The 20,887-nt window shown below is 43.4% G+C and overlaps 1 protein-coding gene and 1 gene segment (V, D, J or C); both read left to right on the top strand.

Moving 5' to 3' along the window:
• Positions 1–1,008: 1,008 nt before the first annotated feature.
• Positions 1,009–18,901, top strand: LOC112112026 (basement membrane-specific heparan sulfate proteoglycan core protein-like). The gene is made up of 7 exons (XM_026648141.1): positions 1,009–1,057; positions 1,323–1,613; positions 3,017–3,050; positions 7,580–7,599; positions 10,542–10,845; positions 11,188–11,219; positions 18,804–18,901. The coding sequence occupies exons 1-7, from the start codon at positions 1,009–1,011 to the stop codon at positions 18,899–18,901; spliced, it is 828 nt and encodes a 275-aa protein (XP_026503926.1).
• Positions 18,902–18,968: 67 nt separating this feature from the next.
• On the top strand, positions 18,969–19,697 carry LOC115271160. The segment is given in 2 exon segments: positions 18,969–19,017; positions 19,210–19,697. Coding segments are annotated over 2 exon segments (537 nt in total).
• Positions 19,698–20,887: the final 1,190 nt, after the last annotated feature.

Genomic DNA, 20,887 nt, shown 5'->3' with positions numbered 1-20,887 from the left:
TACTGCCCCTGAGCGTGTCTAAATTCACTCTCTGCCAGGACTCAGGCATAGTAAGTGAAGTGGTGGGATAACAGGAACCATCCCTGAATGCTGCATTGCCGGCCCAGCCATTCACAAATCACAAGTCAGGGCCCAACACATCACAAGATTTGTATAAATACTAAATTATGGCTCCTTTTTACTTGCCTTCAGGATTTCCTTTTTTCAGACTTTGCTCCACAACCAAGTGGGCTGGAAACAATATTTTCTTAAAAGCGGAAATTGTCACATACTTACTTGACCCCAGGAGCTGGAACTTTAAAAAAACACTAAGTATGATGAGACTTACTCACCTTACTGTCTTGTATAAAAGGCCAATATCACCATTTACCTATCCATGGTAGAGGGGGAGGGATTAGGTCCATGTTCACCCCCTGTACTAATCCAGCACCATCTTCCTGAGGATCGCCAAGCACTTTACAAACACTAATCACGCCTCAGAGGCACACCCAGGGGGCATCACCTTCCCCATATTACAGAGAGAGAGGATGAGGCACAGACAAATTTAATGACCTATTCCTCTGCCACTGAAATAACTGGGAGTTTTGCCTTTGACATCAGCAGGACCAGGATTGGGTGCATAGGATCAGATCCCACAGCCCTTATTCACACAGGTCATCCCATTGAAATGGGAACTGAGAGTGCTCCGTACTGCACAAGATCCAGCCCACAACGATAAGCCAAAGGTCACACATTGGCAGAAACAGAAACAGACCCCAGGTCTCCTGTGCCTGACCCACAAGAGTACCCCCCTCCCCCAGGAGGATAAGTGAGCATCATGCACTGCGATGATGCACAGAAACCAGCTCTATGTACAGTCACACCTGGGAGGCCAGGATCCCACTCACATGGGCTGCTTTGCATGTGAACTCCCCAGTGACACTGCCCTGTTGCTCTGGAGGCTATAAAAGATTTTGTTCCACTCTCCACGGTTTATTGAGCAGCATCTGCCAGCTCAGACATACCAAGATGTTCTCCCAGACTCAGCTGATCTGGTTACTGGCGCTGTGGATTCCGGGTAAGAATCAGAACCGAACGGCACTTGCTAAAATGTACAATGATCCATTTAAATTTTAAAAATTCAAAACATTGTAGCTAGATTGGCCATTAAATAAGTAATTCATCACAGTTATGGCTTGACTATAACGATTGTGAACATCTTGTATTATATGATGCATTTCATACCATTCTATAAAGATGCAAATGTCAATCACTATTATTTATTGTTGCCCACTATCAATGATCTTTTCTCTGTATTTATTTTGATTTCATACTTAATCCAGGCTCCTATGGGCAGGTCACAATGACTCAGTCTCCAGAATCCCTCTCAGTGTCTCCGGGACAAAAAGTCACCATCAGATGTACAGCCAGTTCTAGCCTTGACAGCGACTATATCTCCTGGTATCAACAGAAACCCGGACAAGCTCCTAAGCTCCTTATCTATTGGGGCTCTACACTTGCCTCTGGAGTTCCAGCCCGGTTCAGTGGCAGTGGGTCTGGCACCGATTACACTCTCACAATCAGCAGCGTTGAAGCCGATGATGCAGGAGATTACTATTGTCTGCAGGCTGAGAGCTCACCTCTCACAGTGATACAGACCAATACAAAAACCTCCCCGCTCTGGGTGTCTGCAATAGCAGATTTCTGTGAAGATCATCACAGCGTCAGTGTAGCTGCTGTACAGTGACTTAGGGCTCAGTGCTCCGTGTCAGCATCCAGGGCTCCTCACTGCAACACCCTTCTCTGTACCTCCCCTTTACTCCCCACCACCAACATACAATTAACCAAACATCTTCCTTGGGAAACCCAGATACCTCTGCTCTAATGGGAGCACAGAAACCACCTGATGGCCTGGAAGAAAACCCCATCCTGTTCAGACTGTGCCGACTGGATCGGGGTGCTGTTTGGCTGAGCATTAGCAGTTCAGAGATAATAATGTATACAAAACCTCCCGGCCAATGGGTGTTGCTGGAAGCGGCGGCCAGCACGTCCCTGCGGCCCGCTCCACTTCCTGCAGGTCCGATTGGCCGTGAATGGCGAACCGTGGCCACTTGGAGCTGTGGGCGGCCATGCCTGCAGACAGTCAATGTAAACAAATTGTCTCACGGCCTGCCAGAAGATTACCCAGGTGGGCCGCCTACAGCCCACGGGCTGCAGGTTGCCCACCACTGGTCTAACAGCCTTGGTAACTAACACTGACCTCCGTTTAACAGGTGCCTTTTGTAATACAGGTGTGTTCCTAAAGCATTTCACCTGTGTATCTTACTCTCCATATTGTGTGAATAATACAGCCAGCAGCTCTGCAGAAAAGGACCTGGGGTTACAATGGACAAGAAGCTGGATATGAGTTGACAGTGTGCCCTTGTTGCCAATAAGGCTAAAGGCATTTTGGCCTGTATAAGTATGGACATTGCCAGCAGATCGAGGAACGTGATCGTTCCCCTCTATTCGACATTGGTGAGGCCTCATCTGGAGTACTGTGTCCAGTTTTGGGCCCTACACTACAAGAAGGATGTGGAAAAATTGGAAAGAGTGGAGGCAGGGCCGGCTCCAGGGTTTTGGCTGCCCCAAGCAGCCCCCCCAAAAAAAAGCCGCGATCGCGATCTGCGGCGGCAATTCGACGGAAGGCCCTTCGCTCTGAGCGAGGGACCATCCGTCGAATTGCCGCCGAATAGCTGGACGTGCCGCCCCTCTTCCGAGCCGCTGCCCCAAGCACCTGCTTGCCAAGCTGGTGCCTGGAGCCGGCCCTGAGTGGAGGGCAACAAAAATGATGGGGGCTGGAGCACATGACTTATGAGGAGAGGCTGAGGGAACAGGGATTGTTTAGTCTGCAGAAGAGAAGAATGAGGGGGGATTTGATAGCTGCTTTCAACTACCTGAAAGGGGGTTCCAAAGAGGATGGATCTAGTCTGTTCTCAGTGGTACCAGATGACAGAACAGGGAGTAACGGTTTCAAGTTGCAGTGGGGGAGATTTAGGTTGGATATTAGGAAAAACTTTTTCACTAGGAGGGTGGTGAAGCACTGGAATGGGTTACCTAGGCAGGTGGTGGAATCTCCTTCCTTGGAGGCTTTTAAGGTCAGGCTTGACAAAGCCCTGGCTGGGATGATTTAGTTGGGGATTGGTCCTGCTTTGAGCAGGGGGTTGGACTAGATGTCCTCCTGAGGTCCCTTCCAACCCTGATAATCTATGATTCTATGATGACATTTACCTCCTTTTGAGGGCCGGCATGAGGCCTATGAATTACTGAAGTGAAAGTAAAAACAATGAGGAGTCCTTGTGGCACCTTAGAGACTAACATATTTATTTGGGCATAAGCTTTCATGGGCCATAACCCACTTCATCAGCTGCATGGAGTGAAAAATACAGTAGTAAGGTATAAATATTCAGCACATGAAAAGATGGGATTTGCCTTACCGAGTGGGGCATCACTGCTAATGAAGCCAATTCAATCAGGATGGATGTGGCCCATTCCCAACAGTTGACAAGAAGGTGTGAGTATCAACAGAGGGAAAATTCCTTTTTGTAATTGACAGAGCCAGAAGGGTACCCAGAAATCACCTACTACAGTACAGGCCCAATAAAGAAAGTAACAGAACGCCACTAGCCGTCACCTACAGCCCCCAACTAAAACCTCTCTAGCACATCATCAAGGATCTACAACCTATCCCGGAGGACAATCCCTCATTCTCACAGACCTTGGAAGACAGGCCAGTCCTCACTTACAGACAGCCCCCCAACCTGAAGCAAATACTCACCAGCAACTACACACCACACAACAGAAACACTAACCCAGGAACCAGTCTCTGCAACAAACCCCATTGCCAACTCTGTCTGCATATCTATTCAAGGGACACCATCATAGGACCTAACCACATCAGCCACACCATCAGGGGCTTGTTCACCTGCACATCTATTAATGTGATATATGCCATCATGTGCCAGCAATGCCCCTCTGCCATGTACATTGGCCAAACCGGACAGTCTCTACGCAAAAGATTAAATCGACACAAATCAGACATCAAGAATTGTAACATTCAAAAAGCAGTAGGAGAGCACGTCAATCTCCCTGGACACTCAATAACAGATTTAAAAGTGGCCATTCTTCAACAAAAAATCTTCAGAACCAGACTTCAATGAGAAACTGCAGAATTAGAATTAATTTGCAAACTTGACACCATAAAATTAGGCCTGAATAAAGAATGGGAGTGGCTGGGTCACTACAAAACGTAATTTTCCCTCTGTTGATACTCACACCTTCTTGTCAACATGGCTACCCCCTGAAGTGAAAGTCCCACCTTATCTGCAGACTGTAAATTTCACCTCATATTAACAATGATGTTGATTCTTCTAGTCTTGCCACCAGATGGCAGCACACAAGCATAAAACTCAACCAAACTGCTGTAATATTTGAAATGTTGTGTATAACCTTAAATGGCTTCCATAACCCTAATGTAACAACCACTGACGTTCTAATTAACAGTACACAAATCAATTCTCCAAGTTAAAACTCTGATCCTCTGACAAACCCAGTTCTCTTTCTGTTCAACTTCAATATCAGCTCCAAATATCCCAAAGGGCAATGTGCTCAAGACTTCCACAAACAGGAACAAAAACCAAAGTGACTCCAGTGCAATACATATATGATGGATGATGCCAGTATATACAGATATATACCAAAGGGTTTTCCAGTCCATGAATATAAAAGGAATAAATCATGCAGGAGATGACTCCACCATTGATTCATAGGGGAGAATGACATAAGAAAACTCTCTCTTCTAACACACCCATTGCTATTCAACACCTGAGACCAACCCTTCCCAACCTGGGTGCCTGAAGTTAGGCTACTAAATCTGTATGGACACTTGATTTCCACAGCTGCTGAGCACCCACTAACTGCACTGAAATCCATGGAAGCTGAAGATGCTCAGCCCCTTTGAAAAAATGAGGCCATTTTTACTTCTGTGCCAAATATGGATTTAGGGGCCTTAATTTAGGCACCCACCAGGGTATGATCATTTTGGCCCAAATGAAGATATGTTAAAATAACAGCTCCCAAACAGAGAATATGCTCAGTAAACTAACCACAGCTCGATGTGGTTTTACATATTCAAGCCTTTGTCAATGTTGACCAAGAGATTTCGTTGGCACATGAGTGGATCTTGGCACAGACAGACAGTGTTGTTCTCGAGCAGCTGTGTTTTTTTCTGTGCTGCATCTATCCTTTACTTTTATTTTATTTTCCACTCCACGTTATGGGTCTAATGAGTGCAAAGGCCGTGGTGTTTTTTTGGTTTAACAACCTACCTTAGATAATCCCTGGATTTCTTTTTTGCCTGTTCCTCTGATGCTGTCTCCTCTCCACTTTGGCAAAGGGATGGGAATTTTATCCATCATCTCAACCACTCCTCCAGTCCAGTTTTCCTGCCTGACCTCAGATGGACCAGGGATTCTGCCTGCCTGAGGAAAGAGCTATAATTTAGCCCTAAAGCTGACAACAATAATCACTCACTTACCACCTAACAAAGGAGCATCTCATTCTTTGATTCCTTTAACCTTCTCTCTTTTCTGTTATCCATGTCCCTTTGTGTTTGGTTGAGGAAGCTGTCTTTGTTACTAAACTCAGAACACTTTGCTTGCAGCCCTCTGCAGTTAATATTTTCATAGGAAAATATGAGTTTTACAATCAGCTCTATATAATACTGTCTGTGGGGTGCAAAATGTAACATCACATTCTCCAAAAACCATGACATAGGCCCCTTTCTTATCATTTTGACAGGGCTCAGTCTTTCGCAGTTGCTCATCTTGCCTGGTGGGCTTTCTTATGCAAGGTCTCACAGGGTTCAATTATGATGTGTTATCTGGTATATTAATCTACTAGGGGAGGGAATAAGGCAGTAAGAGCTGAGGTGTCTTCTGTGTATATATGACTGTGACCGGAGGTTCAGGGGAGCCAGCTGAGGTCACTCAATTAGGGTGAACTGCAAAGAATGGGACAGGCAATCCCCAAAGCTGGTGGATATTCCAATACTTAGATTTACCAAGCCAGCACAAAACGGCTTCTATTATATCTCATTTGTTACTCAGAAGTCAACAAAATGGTTCCCTTAAAGAAACCCAGCCCCAGGCCTCCACCTAGACACCCAAGTCAGGTATGATGAGGATTTCTAAAAATCTTATTCATCGTATAAAAAAGTTCTACCAATCCCAAAGGATTGGACACATTACCTCCCAGGTTAATGAATATTCCAGACTTACAGCCAATTCTTATTAACTAAACTAAAATTTATTAACAAAGAAAAGGGAGAGAGAATTGGTTAAAAGAACAGTATACATACAGACACGAGTACAAACTTGAGATTCAGATTTGTAGCAGAGATGGAGAGTTTTGTAGATGCAAAGAGTTCTTTCAGAATTAGTCCATAGGTTATAGTCCAGTGTTTATATTCAGGGTGGTCCAGTCAGAACTGGGATCTCAGTCTTTATGGCTTAGGCTTCCCCTGCATGAAATTGCAAGCAGATCTGAGATGACAGGATCAGGACTCAAGGGTCCTTTATACAATTCCAGGCCTTCTTTGACAGTTGGGAGTCCTTAGGCCAATAATAGGCAATCAGGGCAATTTTGAAGTAGGTCTATTTCCTAAGCATCATGGGTAATTAGCTACACGAATTAACATGAGGCAATTGCCTGTTTTTCCACCATTTGCAGATGATTTGCTATACATTTGAGAGATGCATACAGCAATATCCTGTGTTCATTTAAACATTCATTTAAGATGTTCTTTTGATCTCTGAATTAACAGAATACAGCATAGATAGGGACTGTTTGATGATATTGTTGACTTCTACCAATATATATGTAAATACACCAAAACACAAACATTATATCCCCATGTGTTTTTTAAGAGTTGAATTTGAGTCATTTATCCTGCAGGATGCTTAACACTTTCTGGTCATGCGTCACAATGACAAACACTTTAATGTTATAATTTAGCAATTAGTGTACAGTTAATACCCAGAGGCCCCACCCAGAATTGGGATCCCAGCCCCTAGACAATGTATAAACACATTCCAAGCATCAGAGTAGGGCACTACAGATGGAAGCCTGGGGGTTCTCACAAGGAAGGACGATGACCAACCAAACTAGACACTGCAAGAACGAGCGAGGTAGGAGGAGAACCAGGACAAGGTGACATCATGAAAACCTAGGGAGGACAAGATTTCTGTGATGTGTGTGGAGATCAACAGGGTCAAATGCAGCCAAGACATCAAGGACCATGGGCATGGAGATTGGGCCAGGAAAAGGCGGAGAGCAGTTTATGCAGCAGAAAGGGCAGAAACCAGATCAGATGGGAGCTGGAGAAGAGGAATTGGAGACAACAGCTATAAATGGCCATTCAATGATCTTAGGGAGGAATGGGATGGGCGGCATTGCAACCAACCATAGTAACAAGTTTAATCTCTTAAAGTTAAAACCCGTTATAGCCAACATGGGGGAATTCTTTACTAGACCTCGTTTTAACAGATAAAGAGGAATGGAGCACAAAACTAAAAATGTACAGTAGCTTAGGGACAAGTGATCTTGAATTGATCATATTTATAATGTTCAAGCAGAATGAAGTCCAGACTGGTTATATATACACTTGGTACTTTAACAGAGCCAATATCACAAAGTTGAATACCATTATGAGCCAAATCAGGCAAAAGGAAGAATTTAATCAGAAAAATGTGAATGATCATTGGGAATCATTTAAGAACACCTTACTAGATGCCCATATAGTCACAATCCTACAATTGAGAAAGAAGGCTTCACTACTTAAAAAAACTGACCTGTTTTAGAGGGGGAATTGAACGCAACTATAAAAAAATTAAATAAAAATATATAACAAATAGAAAGTAAGGAGCTGATGACTATAAATCCGAGTTAGGAATTGTAGAAAATTAATAAAAGAAGCAAAGGGATATAATTAGAAATCTATGGTCACCACAGTTAAGGACAATAAGCAAGTTTTTTTTAAAATATATTAGGAACAATAAGAATTCTGAGAATAATATTGGTCCATTACTAGATGGAAATAGTAGAATTATCAGTAATAATACAGAAAAGTTTGAAGGGTTCAATAAATAGTTCTGTTCCATATTTGGGGAAAACAGATGATATCGTTTCATTGTATGTTAATAACACTTTCCATTCCACTAGTATCTCAGAAGCCATGTTATACAGAAGCTACTAAAGTTAAACATTTGTAAATCAGCAAGTCCAGATAATTTCCATCCAAGAGTTTTAAAAGAGCTTGCTGAGGAGATTGCTGAACCCTTAATGTTGATTTTTCAAAAAGTGTTGGAGCATTGGGGAATTTCCAGAAGACTGGAAGTCAACCAATGTGAACCAATTTTTAGAAAGGGTAAAAGGGATGATCCGGGTAATTATAGGCCTGTGAGCCTGATATCGATCCCATGCAAGATAATGGAGCAGCTCATACAGGGCTTGATTAACAAAAAATAAAGGAAGGTAATGTAATTAATGCAAATCAACATGGGTTTGTGGAAAATAGCTCCTGTCAAATTAACTTGGTATCTTTTTTTTTAATGCGATAACAAGAATGGTTGATAAATGTAATTATGTTGTAATATAACTGGACTTCTGTAAGGCATTTGACCTGGAACCGCAAAACATCTTGATTTAAAAAAATAGAACTGTATAAAATTATCATGGCATACATTAAATGGATTAAAAACTGGCTAACTGATAGGTCTCAAAATGCAACTGTATATTGTGGAATCATCATAGAGGGGGTGTTTTTCCAGTGGGGTCCCACAGGGCTTGGTTCTTGGCCCTTTGTTAATTTTAATTTTTTATCAATGACCTGGAAGAAAACATAAAATCATCACTAATAAAGGTTAGATGACACAAAAACTGGTGGAGTGTAAATAATGTAGAGGACAGGGAACTGACACAGAGTGATCTGGATTGTTAAGTAAACTGGGCACAAGCAAACAATTCACATTTTAATATGGCTAAACGTATAATCAGCTGAACATGAGCTCCCAGTGTGACGCTGGAGCCAAAAAAGCTAAAGTAATTCTGGGATGTATGAACAGGGGAATCTGAAGTAGGAGTAGGGAGGTTATTTTACCTCCATATTTGGCCCTGGAGTGACCACTGCTGGACTAGTCTCCAGTTCTAGTAGCCACACTTCAAGAAGGATGTTGATTGGAGATGGTTCAGAGAAGAGCCACGAGAACGATTTAAGAATTAGAAAATCTGCCTTATAATGACAGATTCAAAGAGCTCCATCTACTTAGCTTTACAAAGAAAAGGTTAAGGGCTGACTTCTCACACTCTATAATAATTGACTCCGCAATCTAGCCCAGAAAGGTTTAACATGATCCAATAGCAGGAAGTTGAAGCTAGACAAACGCAGACTGGAAATAAAGTGTAAATTTTTAACGGTGACAGTACTTAACCATTGGAACAATTTACCAAGGGTCATGGTATATTCTCCATCACTGACCATTTTTAAATCACACTTGGATGTTTTGTCTAGAAGCTCTGCTCTAGGAATTATTTTGCGGAAGTTCTATGACCTGCATTATGCAGGAGGTCAGACTAGGTGACCAAAATGGTCCCTTCTGGCCTTGGAATCTATGAATTTATTACCTCCCTGTCTGTATTCAATGACAGACATTACAAGGGAATCTGTCAATTATAATAATATGTAGTCCTTAAGCAGACCTGCAATTTTTCAAAGCACTGTGTAAAGATGAACTAATTAATGAACTAATTAACTAGCATCCTAATAATCAATGCGTGAAATTGCTCTCTGAGTGAACACTGGGATCAAAGCACTAAATAAGCCATGAGAGTTGGATGTTACTAGTGACACAGACACCGGATGCCACTGAGCTTGTGAACAAACTGAGCCCAGTGCTGGGCTCCTTGATCAGGAAAAGCTCCAGGACACTCTGGGCCCACTGATTGTAAAGACCATCCCCTGCCTGACCCATCTGGGCATCCCTCACTGCCAGGAATGGGAGATGCGTTACCAGACTGAGGTGTAAACGTGGCCCTGGGTCTGCAGAGGGAATGGACATTTACACAGAGATGCTGCTTTGCATATTTCCACCCGAGTGACAGTTCCTGGCTGTTCAGAGCAGATATAAATGTCACCTTCATACTTTGTGCTTCTGAACTTGGTATCTGTCACTCCTCACGTATCAAGATGATCTCCCAGACTCAATTTCTCTGGCTTCTTGTGTTCTGGATTCAGGGTAAGAACAACCACACAGGAGGATTTGTTTAAAAGAAAAGTTATAATATTTTTCTAGGATTTAAATACTAAAATATTTCCCTTTCCAGCAATCATTCCTAGCAGCATTTACAGTGTTAGCAGAAAGAGAGCTCCAGGCTAAACTCCTAGAGATGCAGCTTTGTAGTGTTAATTATTCTGATATTGAAGGATTTTACATTTCTTTTTATACCAATTTTTTTCTCCAATCCAGACTCCAGTGGGCAGATTGTGCTGACTCAGACTCCAGAATCCCTGGCAGTGTCTCCTGGTGACAGAGTCACCATCAACTGCAAAGCCAGTTCCAGTGCTAGCAGCTGGATGGCCTGGTACCAACAAAAATCAGGACAAGCTCCTAAGCTTCTTATCTATGCTGCTACCTCCCGTTACACTGGGGTCCCAGACCGGTTCAGTGGCAGTGGGTCTGGCACTGATTTTACATTCACAATCAGCCGGGTTGAAGCAGATGATGCTGGAGATTATTACTGCCAGCAGTATAACAGTGACCCTCTCACACAGTGATACAGACCAGCACAAAAACCTCCCTGCTGTTTAGATTCAGACTCACACTCAGTATTTCAGGTGCTTCCTGTGCAGTTACATTGTTATCTCTGCTCCCCTGCAGTAGGGTGGGTGGATGTGTCAGACTTCAGTCACCGCCCTCCACACACAAGAACTTCTGGTCCTTACAGGTGCTCACACCGTGGGTTCAGATTTGCTCTTATGGGCTGCATCCAACTTCCTACTGACAGCAGGTTACAATCCAAGCACCTTTCTACTGACTTGACGAAATACCTCAGCTTTGTAAAGCATCCACACTGGAAAACGGCAATCGTCTAATCCTAACAGCCTGTGCTCAGAGTAAAAGACACTATCTCATCCAGCGTCTTCTGTTCAGTTAGTTTTGCTCATTAGAACATCTGCTTCATGTATAGAACCATCTAAACATCTGCTACGCCCGCTTCAGTGTCAATAATTACATCAGCCTTTGATGTTTTCTCTCTTAGTTACTACTAGGTGGACTAGAGTCGAAGAACCTCAGTTCGTTTTTCAGTCCTCCATAAAAGTGCAGCATGCTTGATACAATTAATAGTAAAAAATAAGAAACCAGTGCAAGAAGAAAAGACGGGCTCGTTCCTAAAGAACAGAAACAATATTTGATTCCAGAATGCCCTGGTACACCCATACAGTGGCCATCTCAGAGAGTAGGGGAAACAAGGAGAGAAAAATGAAAGGAGAAAGAGAGGGAAGGGCAGCTTTAAAGTCCACCCAGGATAAAGAGGCAGAGCAGCTGACTTAAAAAGTCCACCGAAGTGACATTCTAATCTGAATCAGGTGATTTCCTGTCCAGGTCCCCAGCTGGTGCAAATCAGCAGAGCTCTGTTGATTTCAGTGGAACTACACTGACCTAAACCAATGGGCATAACCTGTGCATTTATGAACAGTGAATCTCTTCAGAGATTCTTGTCCTTTCAGTCTCTGAAGGTCTCTCACCAATCAGCCACAGAGAGACCCAGTAATCCAGTTCACAGAACGTCTAACTGTAATAAAATCCCACGTACTGAAGATTTCTTATAGCTGGCTTTTCTTGTAAACCCCACTAAAGAAATTACAGCCCATCTTCACACTGAGCACGCCAGTCCAAAACAGCAGAAGCAGCTGTAAAAACCAATTTTCCACAGCTGTGTGCAAGATTCATTCCATAGAGCGAGGATCCAATCATATTATTTTAAAAATTAAACCAGGGCCAAAATTCTTGTTTCAATGGGCCACATCCCCTGCTGGTGTAGATCAAGACAGCTCCACTCACGTTAATGGAGCTCCCTTTATATGAAACAGCACAATCAGCTCAATGGCTTTGCTAATTACTACTGTATGAGAGCATTTACTGGAAGACAGCTCTGTCAGCTAAGATGTTTAACACTAGAGTGGAAAGTAACTCTGCAGAGGTCTTTATATCTCTGATGTCTATGATATTATAAAGTTTGGGCTACGATGGAGATTTTAAAAGCTTGGCTGAGGTCAGTCATGAATGTAACTAGGCTCTGTTATATTTTTATTTTCCTTCTTAGACTCAAGAATGCATCACAGAAATAACTAAACGGGGATGTGGATGTTGTAGAAAGGAGCAGTGTGACAGAGGATTTTAGTGTCATTTGAAAGGGTCCGTTTTCATTTTCTCCGGACTGTGCTTGATTAAATTCTGCTCTAGACGCAAACCCTGGCTTCTGATGATCCACAAATATCAGCATTTTCAGCATATACCCTACACCTCAGAGACAATTTACATTGCTCAGTCTCTGCATATTCATACCCCAGTGTCATTTTATTCATGCTCTGAGCAAGGATTATAAATCTGTCCGATTGTACTTCAGATTTCACTGCAGGGCTCTGAGCTCCTGGTCACTCAGCATGGCCAATGTAATTCCATATGAAAAGCTTTTCTTGATGTTATTTTTCTGGGTTGGAGGTAGAAGAATGAAAATATGAACACTGAGAACAGTCTGTTGAGTTATGCAATGTAACACACAATTACTGCTATCTTTAACTTCTAGTAGATTTAAAGTACATTTCACAATATTGTCAATGCTGTGTATTTTCTTTCTACTTCTAGCGATTTCAGGCTGGATGATTTCAGAATCAACAAGCTGGTTTGACTTTGATCTGATACTATTGAGTACATGTCTAATAAGGAGTATCTTGGAGGGTTCAGTTTAAAGGAGAGAGCTAGATCCCAACCTCCTGCATAAACTCCTGAATTATCTGGGTGTCACTGCACTTGGACTAGCTGGACCCTGCTCATTTCTCTTCCAGATCCCAACCCACACAAGATGGACTAACAAAAGCCACAGGAAAACAGATACAACTTCCTGCTTATCAGTCAGTTTGGCAAAGCAATAAATACTTGGTGATGTGGGGTAGACTCTATACACTGTAAATGCCGGACTGTAGACCACTATCAGCATGGAGACCATAGCTGAACAGATTCTTTCATTATACTGACATGCCAGCTGTGCTATAGTTAAGGTTGAGCTGTGCTTTCTGTTTAGTCAGCTCTTAGTGAACGAGCAAACACTTGGCTCAGGGGATGTGTTGTTGATCTGGTCTCATACTGCGCATCCCCCAAATAATCCCTGCCCCCTGGCCAGCGCCACCATATCAAGTAGGAACACACGTCATTGTGTTGATATCTGACTATGGGCCGTTCAGGACTGCATGAGATCCCCAAAATGGAATCCCAGGGAGATGGCATGGTCTAGTGGTTAATGCAAGAACTGAGAGTCAGGAGAATTGGGATCTAACCCCAGCCTGGTCTCTAACTCACTCACTAACCTTGGCCAAAACACAACTTCTACATGCCTGGGTTTTCCATCTATAAAAAACAGATGTGGTAATTTCCTTCCCTTAACGGGTGTTGGAAGACATGATTTGTTAATGTTTTTAAAGCATTTTTAAATGTTAGTGCACAGTGCAAGGGATTATTAACTGAAATACAACTTTTTATTTTATTTTATTTTGCTTCTTATGCATGAAAGCATAAAACAGTGGACTTCAATCCATTAATGGAGATGTTCTATACAGTTTACTGCGCTTGACCTAAACCAGATCCATCATTACCACTATTCAAAATTGGATTGGACAGAGCACTGGAGACCATGCAAAGGCATAAGAGAGGCTAAAATTCCTATTGAAATTTTCTACCTTTCTCTCCAATGATTCTACTATCCTGGAGCTGCTGGGGGGAGCTGAATGTTTTGGCTTGTACAGTATCTTTAATAACATGTACACATTAAAGAATGAACTTGGCTGTTTGTAGAAAGGAGCCCTCTGATTAGAAACATGCCAAGCTAAACCTAAAAGGACTTCCATGTCCTTTCTCAGGATTGTGTTGTAATTTTTCTGGGCTTATTTTAAAATAGCCCCTGGGAGGGGGTGGTTTAAGAAAAGAAACATTTCCAGACTACCCTGAAACTCAGAGGCAATTTACATAGCTTGGTCTCTTTGCATTTTCACACCAAAGTGCCATTTCCTCACTGCTCTGAGTGGGGTTATACCTCTACCAGGTTGTATTATAGATTTCACTGCAGGGCTCTGAGCTTCTTGTCACCCAGAAGAGTCAAGATGATTTTATACATATGCCTTTTCTTTTTTTTTCTGGGTTCAGGGTAAGAAAGAACAAAAAGATGAAGTTTTAAAAAGGCAGGTGGGTTTATCTGGTGTGGGACACAATTCGTAGCACCAATAATCATGTGAAATTTACATTTTAAAAATGTGGCATGCGCAGATTTTATGTTTCTAGACACCAGTGGAGAGACTGTGATGACTCAGTCCCCAGCATCCCTTTCAGTTAGTGAAGGTAAAAGTGTTACTATCAGTTGCAAAGCCAGTTCACGTGTTACTGCTGACATAGCCTGGTACCAACAAATGTCTGAAAAAGCTCCTAAACCCATTATCTATTAAGCTTCTTCTTGCCCTACGGTGGTTCCAGCCCGGTATAGTGGCAGTGGATATAGCACTGATTTCACATTCTCTGTCACATTTGTGTAATATTGATAGTACTATCTTCCATGGCCCTTGGATAGAAGAGGAAAGATTATAATGGAAAGAGATAACATTTTTGAAGGAAGGTGAAAACAGGAAAAGGGAGGAGAGGAGAGGAGAGGAGAGGAGAGGAGAGGAGGAATTGTCAAGGCCAAAATGATTAGCACCCAGACGATTCGCTCCATACTGGATTGAAGCTGCATGCATCTGATATAGAGCCTGATTATCTGGGAGGGATATAATAGAGGTCTATAAAATCATAACTGGTGTGGAGAAAGTGAGTGAGGAAGTGTTATTTACCCCTTCACATAACACAAGAACCAGGGGGGTTACCCAATGAAATTAATAGGCAGCAGGTTTAAAAACAAAAACAAAAAAAGTCCAAAATTATGATGGGGTACTAAAAAGAAGAAGATAAGTTCATGGAGGACAGGTCCATCAATGGCTATTAGTCAAGAAGGTCAGGGAGGCAAACCTGTGATTTGAGTGTCCCTAAGCCTCTAGCTGCCAGATGCTGGGACTGGAAGTCAGGGGATGGATCACTCAATAAATTGCCCTGTTCTGTTCCTGTGCTCTGAAGCATGTGGCATTGGCCACTGTCAGAAGACAGAATGCTGGGCTGGATGGACCATTGGTCTCACGCAGTATGGCCATTCTTATATAGAGGCCAAGCACCTACAGCTTCTATTCACTTGTACTGGGGATGCTGGTGCTCAGCACATCTGTAAATGAGGCCCTAGGTTCTTTAGCTCTTCTATAGCGAGAGCTCTCAGGCTAATAGACACACCTTGGGGGTGATGTTGTGGGGAAGCCCAGCCATTTGGGAATCCCTGCTTTGTCTAAGAAAGACAAGGTGTCTTCCTAGGGCATGAAATCAATGACATCCAGAGTGTGTTCAGAGGGAGAGGGTAAAATGAAGGCCCATGCCCAGACTCCGGTGGCACAGCCCAAGTGAATATTTAGGAGAGACCTGTCAAATCTGGTCAAATATAAGCAAGATCTGCAAAGACATCTGTATATATAGCATCTGAATCTAGGAAAACACAATATCATTGTAAAATAGAAGAGCAGCAGGAAATAAGCCAAATATGAACATTTCACATCTCTGGGCTGAAACTAAAAGTGCAGTAAATTTACATGCATTTTGCATAGGGGTGAGGTGTCCTCACTGAGCTGCTGAGCACATATAAACATTTCATTTTCCACGGCTCACTTATGAACGAGCTTTTCCAACCACGGTCAGGCAAGATGATCTCACACACGCCCCTTCTCTGGCTGCTGGTTCTCTGGATTCAGGGTAAGAAATTAATAAATACAATTTTTGAAAATGTCACACATCAGTGTGACAGATCAGAAATGCTGTCAGTCCAACTTATTTAATTAATATTCTACTGTTGTATTTTAGTATAAATTCACATTGGAAAATTCAAACTGTGTTTCAGCGTCTGAACACTTGTCATCTCCAGCATTGTGTCATTGTTCATTCCCTTCCCATCTTCTCTCTTTATCCAGACTCCGCTGGGCAAATTGTGATGACTCAGTCCCCGGAATCTCTGGCAGTGCCAGTGGGAGGGAGAGTCTCTATCAACTGCAAAGCCAGTACGAGCATTGGCAGTTACTTACACTGGTACCAACAGAAACCTGGACAAGCTCCCAAACTTCTTATCTACCGCGCTAGCACCCTCCAGTCGGGGGTCCCAGCCCGGTTCAGTGGCAGTGGGTCTGGCACTGATTTCACATTCACAATCAGCAGCGTAGAAGCTGATGATGCTGGTGATTATTACTGCCACCAGACTAGCAGCTTACCTCTCACAGTGATACAGACCAATACAAAAACCTCCCTGCTCTCTGCAGCGTGCATTGCAGTTACTGCTTCCTGCAGATACAACTGTCAATTTTTCACATTTTATGAAGTGCGAAGGAAGAGCGTAACGTTTTTCATCTCTGAACACACAGCCAAAAGGAGAAAGCTGAAAGAGCTAAATTGTTTGAATAATCACATAGATACTAGAATTTACAGATGCCTGAGATTTACTACAGTTTATGCTGCTTTATTCCCAGTCTTGAACCCCAGTGCAACAGACACACTTACTTGAGTTTCAATACAAGTCATTCCAAACAGCTGTTACACCTTCTATCTTTCAGTCTTGAATGTTTCTATCTTCTAGCAAAATGACTTAATTCCGTTACAGAGCGCTGATAAGAAACAGGAATTCTCATATGGTGAGAAATTCCAAATTTTGGGAAGGTGGAGGGGGGCTTGTTGTGAATCGGCATGACAATTTGAAATTTCAACATTTCCTGTGATATGGAAATTCCAAAATTTCATTTTGGGAAAAATCAAAGCAATGTTTCATTTTGATTTAAACTTCATCTACTTGACCTTTATGTTATCAATATAAAATATAACATGTCAAAACGATTACAAAATCAAAACACTTGAACCACATTCAAAGGAAATGTTCTGATCTTGTCAAAATGAATCATTTTTATCATTTTCAGAATAACTGATGCATTCCCAGAGTATGTTTGGATTTTGTCAAATCCACATTTTTTGAAGGAAAGCTGTTCCATCAGAAAAAATTCAACTTGCTCTACTATTGTAAATACATTTCTACAATGGCCTGGGTGTCTCCTTTCACTGGAATAGATCCTCACTAAAATCCCACTGGAAAGGTTTCAATCATTATTAACCTAGGGAAATTATACTAATCTAGGGATTTGTAAATGGCTGTGTCTACTGTTTGCAGAGTAGGGTAAGACTTTGTGGTCCAGATTCTCCCAGACCTGTCCAGATTCTCCAAGACCGAATGCAGCTGAACCCTGAGACACAAGCAGGCACACATAGGATTTTCAACAGAGTTGGGGATGGGGGGAGGCTGGATGTGGAAGCTGCAGAGGAAGGATATGGCCCAATGGGCAGGGCAGTAGGGGCAGCCACACAGAACATGCTTGGCCTGTTCCAGAACAGCATTGATTGCGAACATACTCAGACGGATTCTGGTTAGCACAAGCCAGCAGGAGCCAAGGAAGGTGGTGTTCAGTCAGCTTCCTGGGGGCTGCTGGGCTGGCCACACCCACCCAGAAGAGGTAGCTGCTGGGGTCGGAGCGGGCACGGTAAAAGGGCTAGAAGGAGAGAGGTCTGGAGGTCCCCCTGCTCCTCTCACACAGTTCCCTGCAACTCTCAGGCTTGGGCACCTACCAGGTCACAGAGGTAGAGGGGGTAGGGGCACGGACACAATGGGAAGTGCTGGAGCCTGGCACGCTGATGCCACTTTTCAACTTTTCTGTGCTGCACTTGCACTCAAAATCTGAGCATGCTTGGGTGAGCTCTTCCCAAACCTCATTTTCAGCCTGCCTGTGTGCACCCTTCAAGCCGTCGAGAACATCCATCATTCTGGAGGTGCAAAGTGCATGCAGCCACTGGTGCCGCTGCAGAGAAGCACGGAGCTGCTGGCGCCACTGCTTTTAGTAACCTGGCCCTTAAATAAAAGGAAAATGTGTTATAAGATTAATGAATTCAAAAGGGGGGAGGGATAGCTCAGTGGTTTGAGCGTTGGCCTGCTAAACCCAGGGTTGTGAGTTCAATCCTTGAGGAGGCCATTTGGGGATTTAGTTGGGGATTGATCCTGCTTTGAGCAGGGGGTCGGACTAGATGATCTCCTGAGGTCCCTTCCAACCCTAATATTCTATGATTCTATGAAACAGACTCAGCTGATTGGATGTAAACCCACACACAGTAAATGGCTGAATGATTTTAGCTCTTCTTACTTGTGTTACAACCTGCAGCCTGCTCGGTTACTCTTCATTAATCAAACAGCTGTTGTTACCCCCTGTGTTTGTCAAGCTAACTCTGGCTGCTTTACCATCTGAACCATGCAAATATGTTGTAGTTAATACAGCCAATGACAGACTGAAACCATCAATCGGACAGCTCAAAGCTCCTCCCTGGTATTAACATCTGCTCATTTACATAACTGGGCTCTTTTTGCATATTCACACATGGCTGATGGTCCCTCACTGAGCTGCTGAACACATAAATGGTTCCATTTCCATGACATGCTTCACTGACAAACATTTACAGCCACACAGAAGCAAGATGATCTCAAAGATTCCCCTTCTCTGGCTGCTGCTTTTCTGGATTCAGGGTAAGAAACAGACAATGTTCAAAGAATTAATAAGGAATGAGACAAACCATCCAAAATGGCAGTGGTTTGCTTATTTAAAAACTGGTTCCTGGGGTATTTTCTAGTTCACTTTACAAATGTTTCAGTGTAAAGTTTTTTTAATGTCGTTGTCCCATTTACCCAACCCTGCAAATTTTTATTTTCTCTCTCCAGGTTCCAATGGACAGACTGTGATGACTCAGACTCCAGAATCTCTCTCAGTGTCTGTGGGAGAGACCGTCACTATCAAATGCAAAGCCAGTGCAAGCATTAGCAACAACATCGCTTGGTACCAACAGAAACCTGGACAGGCTCCCAAGCTTCTTATCTATGCCACCAGCAGCCGTCCCACGGGCATCCCAGACCGGTTCAGTGGCAGTGGGTCGGGCACTGACTACACATTCACAATCAGCAGGGTTGAAGCTGATGATGCTGGGGATTATTACTGCCAGCAGTATAATAGCTGGCCTCTCACAGTGATACAGCCCAATACAAAAACCTCCCTCTCAGTGCACAGTGCTGAGCATTTCTCGCAGCTGCATGTGAACAGTCAGCTTCATAGATTTCAGAAACAGGAAGTTAATGAAATCACTGTCTGCCACAACAACCCTGCAAACACCTCCCACTGTCACTTCTACTGTCATAGAATCATACACTATTAGGGTTGGAAGAGACCTCAGGAGGTCATCTAGTCCAACCCCCTGCTCAAAGCAGGACCAATCCCCAACTAAATCATCCCAGCCAGGGCTTTGTCAAGCCAGGTCTTAAAAACCTCTAAGGATGGAGATTCCAGCACCTCCCTATGTAACCCATTCCAGCGCTTCACCACCCTCCCAATGAAATAGTGTTTCCTAATATCCAACCTAGACCTCCCTCACTGCAACTTGAAACCATTGCTCCTTGTTCCGTCATCTGCCACCACTTGAGAACAGCCTAGCTCCATCCTCTTTGGATCCCCCCTTCAGATAGTTGAAGGCTGCTATCAAATCCCCCCTCACTCTTCTCTTCTGCAGACTAAACAAGCTTAGTTCCCTCAGCCTCTCCTTGTAAGACATGTGCCCCAGCCCCCTAATTATTTTCATTGTCCTCCGCTGGACTCTCTCCAATTTGTCCACATCCTTTCTGTAGTGGAGGGACCAAAACTGGATGCAATACTCAAGGTGTGGCCTCACCAGTGTCGAATAGAGGAGAATAATCACTTCCCTCAATCTGCTGGCAATGCTCCTACTAATACAGCCCAATATGCCGTTGGCCTTCTTGGCAACAAGGACACACTGCTGACTCAGATCCAGCTACTCGTCCACTGTAATCCCCAGGTCCTTTTCTGCAGAACTGCTGCTTAGTCAGTCGGTCCCTAGCCTGTAGTGGTGCATGTGATTCTTTCTTCCTAAGTGGAGGACTCTGCACTTGTCCTTGTTGAACCTCATCAGATTTCTTTTGGCCTCCAATCCTCCAATTTGTCTAGGTCACTCTGGACCCTATCCCTACCCTCCAGCGTATCTACCTCTCCCCCATTTTAGTGTCATCTGTGAACTTGTTCAGGGTGCAATTAATCCCATAATCCAGACCATTAATAAAGATGTTGAACAAAACCGGCCCCAGGACCGACCCCCTGGGGCACTCCGCTTGATACCGGCTGCCAACCAGACACTGAGCCATTGATCACTACCCGTTGAGCCTGACAATCTAGCCAGCTTTCTATCCACCTTATAGTCCATTTATCCAGCCCATACTACTTTAACTTGCTGGCAAGAATACTGTGGGAGACCATATCAAAAGCTTTGCTAAAGTGAAGATATATCACTTCCACTGCTTTCCCCATATCCACAGAGCCAGTTATCTCATGATAGAA

Source organism: Terrapene carolina, unplaced genomic scaffold (genome assembly GCF_002925995.2).
Source record: "Terrapene carolina triunguis isolate 2854851 unplaced genomic scaffold, T_m_triunguis-2.0 Scaffold66, whole genome shotgun sequence".
NCBI lineage: Eukaryota > Metazoa > Chordata > Testudines > Emydidae > Terrapene > Terrapene triunguis.
The sequence above is the reverse complement of the archived record's forward strand: the minus strand, read 5'-3'. Positions and strand labels throughout refer to the sequence as shown.